Raw genomic sequence first — 20,001 nt, 5'->3', positions numbered from 1 at the left:
AGCTGCCAGACGACAAGAACAATTAAGAAAACAGGGTCAACTTGGGAGAAAGGCTTGGAGATGATTGGACTCTCCCATAAGACATAAATAGAAGAGCGAATGGGATGTGAGTTTTTCAAGAAGCGATTAGTTCATCTGGCCGATTCAAGATTTGGAAACTCTGTTTGTGACTCTGTGCCAAGTTTGGCCTTGCCCTGCCTCTGGAAATTAGCTCTCTGGCAGCGTCCCATGTGAGACAGGTTTTTTTTAATTTTTTTTAATTTGATTTATATAGGAATTGATTTAATAGGAAAAACCCTGGCTGAAACAATAATGCTATCTATCTATCTATCTATCTATCTATCTATCTATCTATCTATCTATCTATCTATCATCTTACTTCCCCTTGTTTCAGTCCTCCTTTTAATCCCCCAAAGATCCTTTTTTTCCTTTTAAAATTGCATTTTTTTTAAAAAAAAATTGATTTATATGCCGCCCTTTTCCAGAGACTCAGGGCAGCTTACAATGCGTTAAGCAATAGCCTTCATCCTTTTGTATATTTATACAAAGTCAGCTTATTGCCCCCACAAACTGGGTCCTCAATAAGGATGGAAGGCTGAGTCAACCTTGAGCCTGGCGAGATTCGAACCTGCAGTAATTGCAGGCAGCTGGTCTTAATAACAGGGTGCTTCAGACCACTGTACTACCAAGGCTCTGTTGGGTGTGGATAACCTTCCTCTGAAAGATTGTTGATTATTAAGCCTCGCGGACTGTAAATGAAAGTAATTTACAGTCGTATAAATAAAAGAGGTTTTATTTATAAAATGAATAAAATGGTTAGAACGCAGTAACTCATTGCCGACTGCCAGCAGTTTGATCCTGACCGGCTCAAGGTTGACTCAGCCTTCCACCCTTCCGAGGTGGGTAAAATGAGGACCCAGACTGTTGGGGGGCAAGAGGCTGACTCTGTAAACCGCTTAGAGAGGGCTGTAAAAGCACTGTGAAGCAGTATATAAGTCTAAGTGCTATTGCTATTTTGGGAAGCGTGTTACATGCTCAGGACGAACCTCATTCCATACCAGGTGCGTGTCTGAGCATCAGTGGTCCCTTACCTTGTACTCCAAGGTTTCCTTGACCATGTTTTCTTCCTCTGGGGAGAAGTTGAGTAGCACAGACAAAGCCTTGATCAAATGAAGGGCCTGAAACGCCACCGGAGAGACCAGGTGACCAAAAAAAAAAAGGAAAATTTTACATGGTAAATTGGATCACTGAAGTAAGTGACCAGAAAACCAGCACTTAAGCATTAAAAAAATAAAATCAATTTTCTCTTCTGAATTGCCCAGCAGAGGTTTAGCGGGTCATCTTTCATGTATATAAATTATAAATGTGCCAAAATATAAAAGCGCAATGCCTTTCGATCTTTGCCTAAACCTTTACTGTAAATGTTCCAACTTTGAGATGTGGCGTATAATTTATAAACCTTGTCAAGGTAAATAACCAATTTTCTCATCTATATTGATCTTTTCTCACCTTCCTTTAATAAAGACCCTGCAAAAGGTAGAAATCCTTACCCTGAACAGGCTCCCCCTGCCCAAAAGCCATGATAAACTAAGCTCATCAATAGATATAGATATAGATATAGATTTATATAAATATATTTTCCCCTTTACCTCCGATTCCCGGCAGGACATAAATTTTAGCACCACGTGCTTCAGATACTCAAAGTTGATCTCTCGGGAATCGCTCAGATCCGAGTTGTTTGTTACAGTCAAACCAGCCGTGGGCACTTCAGGGATTTCACCATCAGGTCTAATTTTCTGAAAGGAGAAAAATAAAGAGCTGGGTTGAAGGGCAAGAGGGAGCCGAGCGTTGTGCAGAGTGCAAAGGCTGTGTCAGTCAGGGCCCTATGCTATCAAACACTGCACCGAGAAAAAACCCCAGGGTGTCAATCTACATAATCCAGGCAGGCAAGAGAATTTTTATTATTCAATTTTTTATTTTATTATACAAAATATAAAATACAAAAAGAAAAGAAGAAATTAAGGGCGGGAAAGGGGATGGGGAAAAGGGGGTGTAAAATACAAGGGGGAAGAAAAGAAAAAAGAGGGAGAAAAGGAAGAAGGAAGGAAGGAATAGCAATGGTACTTAGACTTATATACTGCTTCACAGTGCTTAATAGCTCTCTCTAAGCGGTTTACAGTCAGCCTCTTGCCCCCCAACAATCTGGGTTCTCATTTGACTCACCTCGGAAGGAGGGAAGGCTGAGTCAGCGTTGAGCAGGTCAGAATCAAACTGCTGGCAGTGGGCAGAATTAGCCTGCAATACTATATTGTAACCACTGCCACCATGGCCCTTCCTTCCTTCCTTCCTTCCTTCCTTCCTTCCTTCCTTCCTTCCTTCCTTCCTTCCTTCCTTCCTTCCTTCCTTCCCTCCCTCCCTCCCTCCGTCCCTCCACACTTAGCACTAGTACATAGACTTATCTACCGCTTCACAGTGCTTTGCAGCACTCTCTAAATGGTTTAGAGTCAGCCTATTGCCCCTCAACAATCTGGGTACTCATTTGACCGACCTCGGAAGGAGGGAAGACTGAGTCAATCTTGAGCCTGGTGAGATTCGAACCGCCAAATTGCAAGCAGCCAGCAGGCAGCAGAAGTAGCCTGCAGTACTTCACTCTAACCACTGCACCACCATGGCGGAAGGGAGGGAGGGAGGGTAGACTAGCAATAACACTTAGACTTATATACCGCTTTACAGTGCTTTGCAGCCCTCTCTAACTTTTTAACTGTGTTTTAATATTTGTATTTGATGTTTTTATTTGGCTGTTCACCGCCCTGAGTCCTCAGGGAGAAGGGCGGTATACAAATTCAAAAATAAATAAATAAATAAAATAAATAAGCAGTTTACAGAGTCAGCCTCTTGCCCCCAAAAACTGGCTCCTCATTTGACCAACCTCAGAAGGTTGAAAGGTCGAGTCCACCTTGAGCCTGGTGAGATTCGAACCGCCAAATTGCAAGCAGCCGGCAGTCAGCAGAAGTAGCCTGCAGTACTGCACTCTAACCACTGGCGCCACCGCGGATAAATTTTATCCAGAAAAGTCGATACTCACAAGTTCTTTCTGCAAGGTTTTTTTGAGCTCTGCCATTCTCTGCTGCAGCTGCTTTATCATCTAGTGGGAGAAGGGGGGAAAAAAAGGGGGTGAATGGAGATCTTGGGTCCCCCAAACTTCCAAAGATACCCCCCCCCCCAAAAAAAAGGAGTTACGGAGCATTCCCTGAGCATCTTCAGAAAGGAGGACAACAAGAACTGAGCAAATTCATAGTCCAAGCTGCTATTTTTGTGATCAAAATTCAGACGCTTGGCTGCTGGCTCATTTTTACGACCGCTGCGGTGTCCCACCGGATCTCCCTTTTGCGACCTTCTGACATGCAAAGTCCACAGAGAAACCGGATTCGTTTAACCACCGGGTCACTCACTTATCCACTGCATTTGATTCGCTTAACAACGGTGGCGAGAAAGGTCGCAAAATGGGTCGAGATTCACTCAACAATTTTTTTTTCCGCTTAGCCACAGAAATGTTGGGCTTAATTTTGTGGTCGTAAGGCGAGGGCTACCTGTAGCTGTTTGCCCAACGGGAACTTTGAATGACAACAGATCTATGTTTGATGGCATTCAAGGCCGCAAGTTAACACCTAAAAACCAGGCTCATTAAATATAATGGCTGTTTTCGCAAGGAACTTGTGATGGTGGCTTAACTACAATTCCCAGTTGGCATAGCCACGATGAAAGAGGCTTGGAGTTAACAGTTCCTTAAATCTGGAGGACATCAACTCTTCACCCAACGAACGGAAAAAGAGAAATAGTCCTTTTCATGGTCAGGGGTGAAAAATCTCAGGACCCCTGGCTCAAATCTTTGTGACGCTTATCAATGTTTCTACAGTAGTGGCCAAAATTGTGGAAACCTTTCAGGGAAAGTGTATTTTCTAAAACTAGCTAATAACACCGCTTTTTTGAGGGACGTAGTACCATAAAATAACCGTATATATCAATGGAAAGATAATTGAATCAAGAATGTAATGCAATAACTTTGATGAAGGATTTGCTATTAGAATAGCAGTGATAGTATAAAGAAGACGAGTGAAAGACGTAGAAAAAACTGAGATATACAAAAATTATCACCATGTCAGTTAATAGTTGGGTAACCTTTAGCATGAATGACGGCCTTACAACGTCTTCCCATGGAGTGAACTAAGTTTTTTTAGTTCTGCAGCTGTTATGTGAAACCAAGATTGAAGGATGGCTTCTATTAACTGGGTTTTATTGCTGAGTTGCTTGTTAAAGTTTCTTTAGTCGACTACATAGATTTTCAGTTGGCTTAAGAAGGTCTGGGCTATTCCCAGGCCATTCCAGCAGTGGAATAGGATTATCTTGAAACTCCCAAAACAAAAGTGGTGTTATTAGCCATCAAACCTCAAAAATAACACTTTTCCCAAAAGGTTTCCCACAATTTTTGGCCACTACTGTAGGCAGAAATGTGGAAGGTATAATTGGAAGAAACTCTTCGATGCGGCCTCCTTGTCTGGCGGTTGCAAAAGAGCCCGTCTGAATCAGCCTTGGAAGAAAAACAACTCGTGAGACAAGATCATCAGAGAAAAAAAGGAAAGAAAAAGAGGTACCAAGACCAACCCACTCTTCACCTTGTTTTTTTCCGCTATCTGCTGTTCCAGGTCTTGGTTCTCCTTCTGGAGTTGGACCGCATCTGAGGAAACCAGGTCTCCGTTGGGTTCCTGCTCTCCATCTTCCGAAAGATGCAACTGGCCTTCCAATGCCATAGATGCTAGTTCTAACACGGCGGCCTGGCCGGCGAGAAAGAACGGAGTTCAGTTATTCTGATTTTTTTTTTTAAAAAAAGGAACCGTTCCACAAGCGAGGTGGCACAACATAGGGAGATCTAACCCACCAGGGCAAGATTCAGCGGCCTGCCTGCATTTGAAAGATGAATGTCACTCTTTTAAAGGCAGAAAAGTCCACATTTTGGATAGAGTGGATCATTGGTATGAAAGAGGGGTCAAAGAGTCCATCTATGTCCTCATATTCGATTGCAGAAAAAGGACTTCAGCAACAGAGCGGTCCATGAGAGCAGCTCTGTAGCGGACAAAAACGTTCTACAGAGAATCATTAAAACTGCCCAGAATATCATCGAGCTCCAGCTACCAGCCCTGGACGACATCTTCCAATCTCACTGTTTGAGAAAGTTGCATAACGTTCTCAGAGACTCTTCCCATCCTGCTTACAATCTTTTTGGACCGTTGCCTTCCGGCAGAAAAGATACAGAACAATTAAAACTCGGACCACCATGTTTTCTGAATAGTTTTTATCCCAGAGCTATAATTGCACTCAACAATGAACTAAAGGGCCACCATCAGTGAGCTGTTGGACAGCATGACTTGGTCTGTTCTGTGGATGTTTGGGTGGTTTAGGGGTGGGGAATTTGTGGTAGGTGAGGGGTGTTTGGGGATTGTTATGTGTGTTGGACCTGGTCTTTGGGTGTTAAGTGAATTTCGTTATATTGTGTATACACGTACAATGACAATAAAGTTATTATGATGATTATTATTATTGGATTAGGGATTTTCTGTCTTCACTATGAATTGTATTGTGTTGGGGGGGGCACTGAGGGAGTGCCACTAATCTCATTGTACATACATTGTGCGCTGACAATAAAGATTTGAAACTGAAATGGAAGAGCTTCTAGCAAACTCAGGAGGAATAAAAAAAGATTTCTGGATCAACCAAAGAGATTTCTGGGATCTAATGTGATCTTCCAAATCAGTGTTTTTTTCTCAACATTGGCAGCTTTTGAAGATGTGCGGGACTTCCACGCCCAGAATTCTCCAGCCAGCAGTCTGGGTGGGTCAGTTGGAGTGGTGATGGGGGTTTGCGATTCGGCAATGCCGGCTGGAGAATTCTGAGAGTTGAAGTCCCGCACATCTTCAAAAGCTGCCAAGGTTGGGAAACCCTCTGCTCAATGATTCTGGGAAAGTCTCCAAGTAGGAGACGAAAGCAGTTTTGCCAAGAGTCTGAACCAAAATTCCACCCTGTGCCTTGCCTTGCCCTGTGGAACCTTCGACCTGTTCAAAAGATATACAGGACACAGAATCGAAGTTCCTGGGGATGAAATCCACTCACTTGCTTCTCGCTGGCGAACAGGCGTTCTGCCTGTTCCTGGTGCTGCGCCTGGAGAACCCGCAGCTGCTCTTGCATGGCGGCTTCCTTCTCCGCAGCCTGGCCCTGGCACGTCTCGAGGCTGGATTGCAACTGGTGCATCTGCAGCAAAAGCAGGTCGTGGCCTGGAGAAAAAGGGACAGAGTGAACACCGAGTTGGGGAGAAGCCAGTGGCGAAATCTGAACCGGTTTGCTACAAACAGGTTGCGCAAGAAACAGATTTTGAGAGAATGAATGAATGAATGAATGAATGAATGAATGAATGAATGAATGAATAAATAAATAAATACATAAATAAAATTGCTCTCTGTACTGTTGCTGGCGAACGGTCTCACCTTGCCTTAAGGATTTTGCCTCTTCCTCTCGTTTCAGGAGACTGTCCGTTTTGGCTGCAATCTGTTGCTCCTTTTCCTGTAACGACAAGGCCAGATCTGAAACCTGACAAGAAGAAGAAGAAAAAAAATCCATCAGTTGTCAGAACGGGATGCCACTCTTAAGCATTGTCGCTATTATGTCTGGTTAAAACCCACTCTTAAGTTTCCTTAGCGACCTGGTCTTGTCTCAGCACTTGTGCTTACTCAAATTTCAAACACCCCTCAGGGTGTTTCCCAGTGCCAGACCTCCACACAAGGCTAACAAAGGAAGAATAGAATGGAATGGAATAGAAATTAAGGAATGGAATAGAAATTAGAGTAGAGTAGAGTAGAGTAGAGTAGAGTAGAGTAGAGTAGAGTAGAGTAGAGTAGAGTAGAGTAGAGTAGAGTAGAATAGAATAGAATAGAATAGAATAGAATAGAATAGAATAGAATAGCAAAGTTGGAAGGGGAGAGAGAGAGAGAGAGAGAGAGAGAGAGAGAGAGAGAGAGAGAGAGAGAAAGAAAGAAACGGAGTGAGAGAGAGAAAGCAAGAGAGAGAGAGAGAGGAGAGCAATAGCACTTAGACTTATATACCGCTTCGCAGTGCTTTTACAGCCCTCTCTAAGAAGTTTACAGAGTCAGCTTCTTGCCCCCAACAATCTGAGTCCTCATTTTACCCACCTCGGAAGGATGGAAGGCTGAGTCAACCTTGAGCCTGGTGAGATTCAAACTGCCAAATTGCCGGCAGCCGGCAGTCAGCAGAAGTAGCCTGCGGTACTGCACTCTAACCACTGGCGCCACCACGGCTCATGCTGCTGTCACTCATAACGGCAACAGAGATGAAACCACAGCGTACTACGATTCAGCTGAGCTTCCTACCAATTACCCAACCTTCGGTCTTGCCATGTGAGAACTCTTAAATCAAAAAGATAAGCTATGGGGCGGGGTGCAAACTCGGTTAGCAGAAAGGTTCCATATCCAGCCTTCCAAAGACCAAAGGCAATCTGAGTTCAACGGCTGCCTCCAAGATGGTTAAGAGTACAGTACTGCACTATACTTCGGCTGACTGCCAGCTGACTGCAATTTGGCAGTTCGAATCTCACCAGGCTCAAGGTTGACTCAGCCTCCCATCCATCCTTCCGAGGTGGGTAAAACGAGGACCCAGATTGTTGGGGGGCAAGAGGCTGACTCTGTAAACTGCTTAGAGAGGGCTGGAAAGCACTGTGAAGCGGTATATAAGTCTAAGGGATATTGCTAGTCCTTCCTTCCTTCCTTCCGGTTGACTCAGTCTTCCATCCATCCTTCCGAGGTGGGTAAAATGAGGACCCAGATTGTTGGGGGGCCAAGAGGCCGACTCCGTAACCGCTTAGAGAGGGCTGTAAAGCACTGTGAAGCGGTATATAAGTCTAAGGGCTATGGCTATTGCTATACATTCCCTACCTGCTGCTGCAGAGACGTGCTCCGTTTCGATGTCTCCTCCAAGGCTTCAGTGTTGCTGCTCAGTTGCGCCTGCCAAGCAAGCAAGAATTCTGGGGTTAGAAGGCAGATCATTCCCAGTAACTACGAGCAAGAGGGGTACAAGGTCACCTCCTACCAGAAATGAACCCCAACTCAAAGTTGGGGTTTGAGTGGGCAGCGGGTATTCTTATCCAATGACAGAGATGGACAATGCAAATAGCATCTGAAGAGTTTGGGGTTAATGCAGTGGTAAAATCCTCGGGGTTTGCCACTGGTTTGCTGCCCACTTATGCGCGATGAGCGCCAAAAGTGCGTGGAAAAAGGAGGCTTAAGAAGGTAAGTAGAACAGCGAGGCGGGAGGGAACAGCTGTGCCGCGCGATTTAGATTCGCTAGAAAGCAGGATTTCTAGCGAATATAAATCATGCGGCACAGCTGATCGTTGGAAATACCAGTTCCGACGAACTGGTAGCTTTTTTTTTTTACTACCAATTCGCCCAAACCGGTGTGAACAGGTAGCATTTCAGCCCTGGGTTAATGACCCCAAAGGGCACAATTCCTGCTGTGGCACGCTGGACACAGGCCCCACAATGGTTAAAAATCTCGGCTCCCACCTTGACTCTTCCCAATTCCGACTCTTGTTGTCTTAAGGAACTTTCTAATCCTCCACATCTGTCCTTCAGATCGGCGTTTTCTTTCTCCAGCCGGCTCTGCGTAGGAAGAGGAAGACATTCAAATGCCTGGAGGCAGAGGATTTGCACTCTTCCTAATGTCCCTCAAGCTCACCAAAAAGCTAAAGGCTGAGGGAAAGTTTGGGAAGGAGGCCTTCCTCCACACCATAAAGCCTATCCCACAATGGGTTGGGGGAGAGGGGAAGATTGGTCACGGAGAGCTTTGAAACTGAAATCAGCCAGAAGGCGTAGAAGAAAGGCCCACTCACGGACTTCTGCCGGGCAGCCTCCCTTTCCAACGTCTGAGCAGCTTCAAGGTCAGCAACCTGCTTTTCCAGCTGCTTCACTTGGTCCATCCACTGAGACTGCATGGAAGAGAGGCCTTCCCGGGATTTGACCCGCTCCGACTCCAGATCCACTTGCTGAGGAGAGGAAGAGGAGACAGAAAGAAAAGTGTTAAATGAAGAAAGGGAAGGGAAGATGAAAGGGAAGGAGAAAGGAAAGGAAGAGGTAAGGAAAAAGAAACAAAAGAAAAGAGAGAGAAAGGAGAGAGAGGAAAGAGGGAAGGGAAGGGAAAGGAAAGGAGAAAGGAAAGGAAAGGAAAGGAAAGGAAAAAAAGGAAAGGAAAGGGAAAAAAATGAAAGGAAAGGAGAAAGGAAAAAAGAAAGGAAAGGAAAAAAAAGGAAAGGAAAGGAAAAAGGGGAAAGGAAAGGGAAAAGTCTAACCCTCCATGAGGTGCATAACTGCTTAGAAGAAAAAAATTGAGGCAATGAGAAAGAAACCCAAGTTTCATGGAAGGCTTGAAACAGAAACTGGCCGCTGATCCGCCTTGAATTCCTGAGGATGATTTAACTTCACGCCGAGACAAATCCCTCCTGCTTCTGCGTCTTCTCGCTGCCTGTCAAGGATCTTTCCCCTCTGTCTCGTTCGGAGCAACGTTACCAGAAATGGAATCTCTTCTCGGGCCGCTTACCAGCTTTTGGAGCTGCAATTCCTTCCCCTTGAGCTCATCTTGGCTCCTGGCCACGGCCTCTTTGGCCAGCTGGAGGGCTTGTTCCAAATCCTGCAGCTACAAAGAAACGAGAGGCTGTTTTTTCTTCGGCTCCTGGCCCTTCGGTTCCTCCTGTCTCTCCCTCCTTCCCGCCCTGCAAGGATCTTGAAGAAAGCATTTCTTTACCTGCTGCGACCTGCTCGCCTGGAGATGCCGGAGGGATTCCTCCTTCTCTCTCCGGCCCGCTTCTTCCGTGGCCAACCTGCAGTTCAGCTGGCTGATCTAGAGAATAGAATAGAATAAGAGAGTTGGAAGGGACCTTGGAGGTCTTCTAGTCCAACCCCCTTCTTAGGCAGGAAACCCTACACCACTTCAGACAAATGGTTATCCCACATCTTCTTAAAAACCTCCAGTGTTGGAGCATTTACAACTTCTGGAGGCAAGTTGTTCCACTGATTAATTGTTCTAACTGTCAGGAAATTCCTCCTTAGTTCTAAGTTGCTTCTCTCCTTGATGAGTTTCCACCCATTGCTTCTTGTCCTGCCTTCAGGTACTTTGGAGAATAGCTTGACTCCCTCTTCTTTGGGGCAGCCCCTGAGATATTGGAATACACTCCTATCATGTCTCCCCTAGTCCTTCTCTTCATTAAACTAGACATACCCAGTTCCTGCAACTGTTCTTCATATGTTTTAGCCTTCAGTCCCTTAATCCTCTTTGTTGCTCTTCTCTGCACTCTTTCTAGTCTCTCCACATCTTTTTTACATCGTGGCGACCAAAACTGGATTCAGGATTCCAAGTGTGGCTTTACCAAGGCCTTATAAAGTGGTATTAACACTTCATGTGATCTTGATTCCATCCCTCTGTTTATGCAGCCTAGAACTGTGTTGGCTTTTTTTGGCAGCTGCTGCACACGGCTGGCTCCTATTTAAATGGTTGTCCACTAGGACTCCAAGATCCCTCTCCCAGTTACAACTATTGAGCGAGGTACCACCTATACTGTCCTGTGCAGAGTGACACACATATCCTGCAGGTGAGCCTTCCCTCCAGGAAGAGGGCAGGAACATCCCCCCACGCAACCTGGGACGGTTGTGTTGCCTCAGGGTAAATTAAGGACAATGCAAGCAAGAGGAAGGTCTCGTATCAGTGCCCCAGTCTCCAGCCCTCAACAGCTCCTTGACTTATGACCGTAATTTAGTGCAGAATTATGGTCCTAAGTCATGTTGGTCATTAAGCTGGTGAAGTGGCCATGCCTAATTTTAAGGCCTTTTTTTTTTTTTTACAGGGGTTGTTAAAAAATATCCTTTGTCCGCCAAGGGCATCTTTTGGCCAGAAATTGGAAGTAAACACCAATTTCAAGGGGGAAAAAAAAACCAAACGTAAATTGCAATCAGATGATAAATTGAGGACTGATCTATAGTGGCCTCCAAGAATCTAAAACTAAGTCCAACTCTGTACATGCTCAGTGAATCTCGCAACCCCAAATATCACAAACCGGAGGTACTCAAAAGTTCTTTGAAATTAATCTCTTGGCCTTTACCAAGCCAAGAATTTCCCCCAGAAATATAAGCAATGGAATCAGTTTCTTTTCGGACCAGAGACTCTCAAGATTGGACAGATTGATTTTATGCGGCCTTACCTGAGTTTCCAGGAGATTTTGGCTCTCCTTGTGACTGGTTTGGGCTGTCAGGAGCTCTTGTCGAGTGTCTTCCAGGCTTTGCTCGAGAGCACTTTTCTGGAAGGGGAAGGAGAGGAGAGAAAGAGAGAGAAAGGGAAAGAGAGAGGAGAGTAAGGAGAAGAATGAGAAAGGGAGAGGAGAGGAAAGTAAGGGAAAAGGAGAAAGGGAGAGGGAGAGGAGTAGACAGGGGAAAGGGAAAGGGAGAGGAGTGGAGAGGAGTGGAGTGGAGAGGAGAGGAGAAAGGGAAAGGGAGAGGAGAGGAGATGAGAGGAGAGGAGAGGAAAGTAAGGAGAAAGGGAGAGGAGAGTAAGGAGAAGAATGAGAAAGGGGGAGGAAAGTAAGGGAAAAGGAGAGAGGGAGAGGGAGAGGAGTAGACAGGGGAAAGGGAAAGGGAGAGGAGTGGAGAGGAGAGGAGTGGAGTGGAGAGGAGAGGAGAAAGGGAAAGGGAGAGGAGAGGAGAGGAGAGGAGAGGAAAGTAAGGAGAAAGGGAGAGGAGAGTAAGGAGAAGAATGAGAAAGGGGGAGGAAAGTAAGGGAAAAGGAGAGAGGGAGAGGAGTAGACAGGGGAAAGGGAAAAGGAGGGGAGGGGAGAGGAGAGGAGAGGAGAGGAGAGGAGAGGAGAGGAGGAGGAAAAGGAAATGAGAGAAGAGGATATATTACCCCTTAGAAATTGATGGTGAGCCAACCAACAACACAAACCAATTAACAACACTAAAGTACACGCATAACAAAAGAGATTGTGCAAATTAATTCAGAAGCACTTTATGCCTTTTCCCAGGCTGATTTGTTAATTCTTTCCAGATTATAACAAGGAGATCAGCAAATTCACCGTATCAGAGGCGTTGGGTTTCAGCTACTATCATTTGCTGAAATGGCAAAGGAATGACAGGGATCCCAACCTCTGGAAGCCATGTGTCGAAGGGAACTGGGCTAACCAAATGAAATTTGCCCAAAGGGGATGAGTAGAACATTCACAGTAAAGTTCTATTCTATTCTATTCTATTCTATTCTATTCTATTCTATTCTATTCTATTCTATTCTATTCTATTCTATTCTATTCCTATTCCTATTCCTATTCCTATTCCTATTCCTATTATTCCTATTCCGACCCATAAGACTCGGTCGGTGACCCACCTCAGCTGACCCCTCTTCCCGCTGTCCCAATCCATCTCTGCTCACCTCCCTGAACAGCTCCTGAAAATGTTCATCCCCGGAGAGGCTGCCTTCCAATCGCTTCTCCAAGACGGCTACCTTCTCCTGCAGTTGGTCCACCAGCTGGGTCTTCTCCTCCACTTGGAGAGCCATCTGTTGACAACACAGAGGAGACGCTTGGCAGCCCACCGGCTAGAGAGGCTGTCAGGCAAACCTGCCTTACAAAGGAGAGGGGAGGTCTCCCTTCTCCGGCCTGCCCGAAAGACATTTGTGTTGTGGTCTGCCGGCAGCCTGCGGAGCTGGCAGCAGAGTCGGACAGTGAGGAGGTTGAGGAGGAACGTGGGCCAGTCCTGGAGTCTGGGGAAGGCTCTCCGTCGGAGGCAGAGATGGGGCCAGGGCCATCTGGGAGTTATGTGTTGCCTCCGGAGCCCCCAGAGTCTGACGTCAGCGAGGCAGAGGAACAGGGGGAACCTGTTCCTAGTGCACGCATGCACAGAGCTGCCAGAAGGCAAGAACAGTTAAGACAAAAGGGACGACTCAGGAGTAAGGCTTGGAGATGATTGAGTTCGCGGCCCGGCCATTTCTTGGAGCCCAAAGCTAAGCAGGAGAATCCAAAGGAAGAGAAATCCTTATTCCCAAACTCCTACTTGTTCTCAATGTTTAAGGCCACCAGCTGAGATCTCTAACCTTTTGCCTTTGCTCTTGTAATTCCAGCTTCAGGGATCTGTGTTCTCCCTGCAGCACGTCCAGGTTCTTCTCCGCACTAGAGGCAGCCAGCTGAGCCTAGGTGAGATTCAAGAAAAAAAGAGATCCTGAAATCTACTCCGGGACATCCGATGGGTCGAGGACGTCTTTAGGGAAAGATTTCTGCCTCTGCCCCCGAGGTCAACTGTCCCTGGGATGCTTTAAGGCTGTGATAGTGAACCTATGGCACGCGTGCCAAAGGTGGCACCAGAGCCCTCTCTGTGGGCACACGCGCCGTCGCCAGCTGCTCTTCTGGTTTCCGGCGTGCACATATGCGCCAGCCAGCTGGTCTTCACAGGTGCCAGAGTGCTATAAAATGGCTTGAAAACGGCCAAAAAACCAGCCAAAAAATAGGCCGTTTTCCGGGCCATTTTCAGGCTGTTTTTTGAACTGTTTTCAGGGCATTTTTGGGCCATTTTCAGGCTGTTTTTTGGACTGTTTTCAGAGCATTTTTGGGCCATTTTCAGGCTGTTTTTTGGACTGTTTTCAGGGCATTTTGGGGCCATTTCCAGGCCATTTTTGGGGTCAATTTTTGGGAAATGACCAAAAAACAGCCGGAAAACGGCCGGAAAAATGGCCCAAAATGCCCAAAAAACAGCCAGGAGTGGGCAGGGAATGGGGATTTTGCAGTATCCTTTCCCCAGGAGTGGGGCGGGAATGGGGATTTTGCAATATCCTTCCCCTGGAGTGGGGTGGGAATGGAGATTTTGCAGTACCCGACACGCCCACCAAGCCACGCCCACAGAACCGATAGTAAAAAAAAAATTTGAATTTCACCAGTGACCTACCACCTGTAGAAGCCCTGCCCACTAAATTTAACAATTCCTCCCCAGGAACTACCGATAGCCTTCTGTTGAGGAGTTGCAAAGTGCTACTGAAGTGCTACTTTGCATAGTACATCCATCAGGAAAGTTAATTTTCTAAGAACCCGGGTTGTGTGTGCCATCTTTGGTAACCCCTCCCCTCCCTGCTCCTTTCAGAGGTTCGGCAGCTACGCACATCAGAGTGCCAGCCTCGATGGGAAGGGGGAAGAAGCAGGATAGGACCCCACATGTCACACAACCGACCTCCTGCAAATCTACGGACAGGCGTTGGACGTAGGATTGCAGCTCTTGGCTCCGCTCTTCCAAGCTGGTGATTTTGCTTTCTGCGCTCTCCCTGGCATCTCTGAGCTCATCCCTGCGTGGAAGATGGGAAGAGAAACTTTTGAGCCAACGGGTCAAATTCAGAAGCTCTTCTCGGTCAAAGCTCGAAGCCTGGAGATTTTTCCCTGTTCCTAGCCAGAAGGAAAATCTTTCTAGTGAGCACATGACGCTCAACGTCAGCAAGAGAATCGAACAGGATCCAATCTGGGTCGGTCACTGAAATATGTAATATAGTTAATGTATATAAATCACACTTTATTTTTTTTTACAATCTTGTAACACTATCCTGGGACACGCGCAGTTGCCTTCATTTGTGCGAATCAGCCAACGGTGTTCAGATCAACAATTTAAGACATGCTGATGATATAGTTCTGCTCGCCAGTAAGCATGAAGACCTTCAGCTCCTCATCAACAGAGTCTCAGAAATATCTGAAAAATACGGCTTGACACCTCAAAAACCAAGATCATGGCAAACAACCCCTTAATTTGCCACGGATCAATTCGGAAGGAATACCACTAGAAAAAGTTGAAAGGATCACGTATCTCGATTTTAATTTACATGAAAGCTGGGACGTGATCAGGGAAGTAAAGACAAGAATAGAGAAAGCTCAAACGGCATTCTTCAAAATGAAAAAAGGTCTTCTGAAGTCACGGCAGAAGCCTAAGACTGAAAATCAAGTTTGTCAGATGCTACATCTTTTCTATCCTGCTCTACGGAGTGGAGAGTTGGTCCCTGACAGAAAACCACTTGAAGAAACTAGAAGCATTTGAAATGTGGATTTCACAGACGGCTGTTACGTATAAGCCGCGTCGACAAAATCACAAATGAGGAGGTGATAAGCCAACCGCCTGGAAAGCTAAAGGAAATCATCAAAGCCATTAAAAAGCGAAAGTTAGAATATTTTGGACCTGTGATGCGACACCCATCAAAATACGGCATCCACAATTGTTTTTATTGGGTATAGTTAAGGGTTTTACATTGGGTGAAACAAAATTGATATTGTATATGATAACAGCAGCAAGATTGTTGATAGGTAAATACTGGAAGAACGAAGCTTTGCCCACTATTGAGGAATGGACTTTGAAGATGGCCAGTTTTGCAGAGATGGCGAAGATTTCAGCATATTTAAAAGATTGTTCACAAGAGACTTATGAATGGGAATGGAAAAAGTGGATAGAATATGTTCAGAACAAATATCTAACTAGGAAGTATCAAATAGCTTTTATTTGAAAATAATGTATTAGAAATATTTTAATGTAATGAAGATAAAAAGAGAAATTATAAGGGGGAGGGAGGGGTTCAAGTTTTATACAAGTTTTATACTAAGGGGGGTTTTGTATCGGATATGAGTATATTGTGTGGAAGTCTGGGGGGAGGGGAGGGTTAGGGAGGGTTAGGGAGGTTGGGAAGTTTGGGGTGGGTGGTGGTGGGGGGGGAAAGGGGTGAAAATGTAATTGTAAAACTTTTGCAATAAAAAAAAAAATACGGCATCCTTCACTTAATTCTTCAGGGAAAGGTTGAAGGCAAACAAGGTCCAGGCAGAAGAAGAAGATCATGGCTTCAAAACTTAAGGGAACAGTTTGGACAAAACTCAGCAGCACTTTTTCATGGGGCTGTTGACAAAAATAGGATTGCCAACATGATCGCCAACGTCCAGTGACGGATATGGCACAAGAAGAAGAAGACGTGCGAATCAAACCGGTTTGCCCGAGGAGGAGATACTCAAAATGGCCATTGGTCAAAGTCCAGAGAAGACGGTTCACATGGTAATTACAGAGTGGGGTTTTTTTTTTTACACCTGTAAACATCTAGAGAGGTGGGATATTTTATAGTCAAGACCAGCTGTGTCTAATCCATGGTCCTGGGCAGCTAGTAATGCAGCCCCACGAGATTGTAAACACATAAAAGGAATTGTGTTACTTAACGATGTTATACATTTTGTATGTGGCCCAAGACAATTCCTCTTCACTCAAGGCAGCCCAGATAAGCCAAAAGGTTTATTTATTAAATTTATCGGCCCGCCTGTCTTACGACAGGGCAACGCTGAGCAGCTGGACAGCCATGTAGGTTGGAGATTGTAACAGGTTCTTTCAGTTGGAAGTCTTGTTAGGTCAACTCCTCATCGAAGGAGGATTCCGAAAATACGATGCTGTTGGGCTGTTGATGGTCCTGCATCTGGCCTGGCCACCTAAGAAGCTTCATCCTGTCTCCTGACTCAAAAGGCTGATAGTGAAAAGAGCCACAGACACGAGGCCAAGCCAATTCCCTCACTGCTTCCTTCTCCAAGTAGTAAAAGTGGCCGGTATGACTCAGGAGACACCCCCCCTCCCTCTCCTCTCAGGCAGCTAACATCTTCTCCTACCTTTCCACTGTAAGGTCCCCCTGCTGTTTTTGCAGCTCCTGAACTTCTCTGGCCAGGCGCGAGGATAAGTCCTGTGAGGCTTGTAGCTCGTCTCGTGTTTGTAGCAACTCCTGGGTGGAAGACCTCAGCTCTTCCTCCATCTGGGCCAAGGACTCCTCCTTTTTCAGAAGCTAGATGTTTAACAAGGAACTCTTATTTTTTTTTAAAAAAATAATAGTTCATTCAAAGAAAGTTAAAACACAAACACCAAAATATTTTTAAAAACAAAAACAAAATACATTAAAAGGAAGAAGTGCCTTACATCCCCTTAGTATTCTAATTGAATGCTGACTATTATAATATCATGTATGTAAATGTTTACTGCGTTTCCCCGAAAATAAGACTGGGTCTTATATAATTTTTGCTCCAAAAGACACATTAGGGCTTATGAATGCGAGGTGCCTTCCGCCGTGCCCTTAAAACCTTCTTTTTCCAGCAAGCCGGGCTGGCCTAACACTTTTTAAAATGTTTTTAATTGTTTGTTATTGTTTTTAATCATGAGGCCAAATTTATTTATATCTTTTTAATTGTATTTTAATGTTTGTAGTTTATGTTTTTACTTGACTGTTCACCGCCCTGAGTCCTCAGGGAGAAGGGTGGTATACAAATTTAAAAATAAATAAATAAATAAAATAATTTTTCCGGTTAAGTCTTATTTTGGGGAAAATACGGTACTAAATGCATCCATCTGGCTGGCAATCTTAACTGGGACTTATTTTGGGGGTAGGGCTTATATTACGAGCATCCTGAAAAATCGTGCTAGCACTTATATTCCGGTTGGGTCTTTATTTTCGGGGAAACAGGGTAGAGAAACTCTTTTTCAAATTTGAGGTGCTTAACACTCTCAGCCCACAAACACTTAGCCACTTAGATAATTTAGCCACTTAGATAAATTGCAGCAGGGAAAATGATAAAGATAGATATCGCAGGTTGACACAAGACTTGATGTTACCTATTTTGGGTAATGAAACATGCGCAAGGAAACAACGACCAAGCTCAGAGAGCACCAAGGGCCCCTAAAATCACGTTGAGCTCGAAATGTTTCCAAGCAGTCCACCCCAAGTCTTTTGAAAAAGTTCCACTCTCTCAAATGGAGCCTTCGTGAGGACTTGCATGCAAGACAGGATGGAATGAAAAGGTTTGCCCACCGGTAAGAAAGGGTAGAGGGAAAGGAAGGCACGATTCAAGGTAGGAAAATAAATATTAAAAGTGTGCTTGGTGCATTTGGGACCAGAAGCCACGGCTGCATCAACCACAATCACGGAAGAAAATATGGAAATATGGTGTCCCAACCTGAAGGAATCCTCACCATGTGCTTGATTTTCGCGAGCTCCTGTTGTTGGAAGCCTTCCAGCTCGTCAATCTCATCCCTCTTCTGGAATAGATTCAAACTCTGTTCTCTCATTTCTTGCAACTGAGCCGAAAGGAGCTTCCTCTCCTGTTTAGCAGCCGAAGCACAACAAGGATAGGGGGGGAAAAAATAAAATAAAAATAAGGAAGGAAAGTGTCAACTTCAGGGCAAAACTTAAAGCAGGTTTGGAAAAAATAGGTAAGGAGGAGGAACTATCTCAGATAGTTTAGGATCTGGAAATCCAGTCTTACAAGACAATGGCATTTCTGAAGGACTTGCAAGGATTTGGAGGCTGATATAGCTCTTTCATTTTCGGTCACTTGGAAGCGGTGGCCTTTGACCAGGGTGAAATGCTCCCGGTTCGGATCGGATCGGGTGATCCGGTAGCGATTGTGGCAAGTGGTTCGGAGAACCGGTAGCGATGGCGACGCGAGGCTCCGCCCACCTGCCCAGGTATTGTTACTTCCTGGTTTTACCCAAAAAGTAATGTGCTTTTTACCCTCTGTGCATGCCACGCACGCACTTCCAGTAAGGAAGGTAAATAGAATTCACCCCTGCCTTTGAGCCCCATCCACCCTAAAGCAATAGCACTTATATACCGCTTCACAGTGCTTTTACAGCCCTCTCTAAGTGGTTTACAGAGTCAGCCTCTTGTCCCCCAACAATCTGGGTCCTCATTTTACCCACCTCGGAAGGATGGATGGGAGGCTGAGTCAACCTTGAGCCTGGTGGGATTCGAACTGCCAAATTACAGGCAGCCGGCAGGCAGCAGAAGTAGCCTGCAGTAACTGCACTCTAACCACTGGCGCCACCGCGGCTCATTGTTTTCTTTCTGTAGTGCCTCTTAAGAGACCCAAATGTCCATCATCTGAGCCCCCCCCTCCTTTCCCCTTCCCCCAAGACCTTAACTCTGGAGATTCCCCAACCAAACCAACCGCCATGTTTATCCGTCCTCGGTTTCAATCCAGCTCACCTTTTCCAGATGGGATAGTTTTTCTCGACACTCCTGGAAAAAGAGAAAGGGACAACTCAACATCAGCATGGCTGCCCTGAGCGCCAGCACAAAGGAGGGTTTTGCCTGGAAGGACTCAGTAAAAGAAAAGCAAGGAAAGGGGTAGAGACCGCCAAGGCCCACAGGAAAGAACCTCAATGCTCAAACAGCTGCTCTGACATCACGAGAAAGAGAGAGAGAAAGATGCTTGTGTTACATCACAGAGAGGACTCCTTCCTTAAAGGCACAGTGGTTATTTGCACTACTCTTAATCTTCTCATCGTTCCCACCACCCATCTCCTTCCACTTATGACTGTATGACTGTGACTTTGTTGCTTGTATCCTTACGATTTATATTGATAGTTTCCTAATATGATTTGATTGCTTATTTGTACCCTATGACTATCATTAAGTGTTGTACCTTATGATTCTTGACGAATGTATCTTGTCTTTTATGTACACTGAGAGCTTATGCACCAAAGACAAATTCCTTCTGTGTCCAATCACACTTGGCCAATAAAAAAATCTACTCTACTCTACTCTACTCTACTCTACTCTACTCTACTCTACTCTACTCTACTCTACTCCATTCCACTCCACTCCACTCCACTCCACTCCACTCCACTCCACTCTCCACTCCATATTTTCTATTCTATTCTATTCTATTCTATTCTATTCTATTCTATTCTATTCTATTCTATTCTATTCTATTCTATTCTATTCCATTCCATTCCATTCCATTCCATTCCATGCTTTCTCCTATTCTATTCTATTGTATCCTATTTTCTATTCTATTCTATTCTATTCTATTCTATTCTATTCTATTCTATTCTATTCTATTCTATTCTATTCTATTCTATTCTATTC

At 45.1% G+C, this 20,001-nt stretch overlaps 1 protein-coding gene across 1 annotated transcript in view; it reads right to left on the bottom strand.

Annotated features, from left to right (window-relative positions):
• GOLGA1 (golgin A1) overlaps positions 1-20,001 on the bottom strand; it is a 31,099-nt gene that overhangs the window by 1,799 nt on the left and 9,299 nt on the right. The window contains exons 6-23 of the mRNA XM_070956579.1: positions 19,117-19,149; positions 18,102-18,230; positions 16,754-16,923; positions 14,313-14,424; positions 13,189-13,284; positions 12,529-12,654; positions 11,312-11,407; positions 9,862-9,957; positions 9,658-9,753; positions 8,954-9,106; positions 8,628-8,723; positions 7,998-8,066; positions 6,537-6,639; positions 6,166-6,326; positions 4,674-4,832; positions 3,086-3,145; positions 1,650-1,796; positions 1,092-1,178 (exon numbers count right to left, since the gene is read on the bottom strand). Of these exons, the coding sequence (XP_070812680.1) occupies positions 1,092-1,178; positions 1,650-1,796; positions 3,086-3,145; positions 4,674-4,832; positions 6,166-6,326; positions 6,537-6,639; positions 7,998-8,066; positions 8,628-8,723; positions 8,954-9,106; positions 9,658-9,753; positions 9,862-9,957; positions 11,312-11,407; positions 12,529-12,654; positions 13,189-13,284; positions 14,313-14,424; positions 16,754-16,923; positions 18,102-18,230; positions 19,117-19,149 (1,989 nt within the window). The remainder of the gene's footprint in view (positions 1-1,091; positions 1,179-1,649; positions 1,797-3,085; positions 3,146-4,673; positions 4,833-6,165; positions 6,327-6,536; positions 6,640-7,997; positions 8,067-8,627; positions 8,724-8,953; positions 9,107-9,657; positions 9,754-9,861; positions 9,958-11,311; positions 11,408-12,528; positions 12,655-13,188; positions 13,285-14,312; positions 14,425-16,753; positions 16,924-18,101; positions 18,231-19,116; positions 19,150-20,001) is intronic.

Source organism: Pituophis catenifer, unplaced genomic scaffold (genome assembly GCF_029215685.1).
Source record: "Pituophis catenifer annectens isolate HBS135680 unplaced genomic scaffold, rPitCat1.0.hap2 SCAF_101, whole genome shotgun sequence".
Lineage (NCBI taxonomy): Eukaryota > Metazoa > Chordata > Lepidosauria > Squamata > Colubridae > Pituophis > Pituophis catenifer.
Note: the sequence above shows the minus strand (reverse complement) of the source record. Positions and strands in the feature narration are given on the sequence as shown.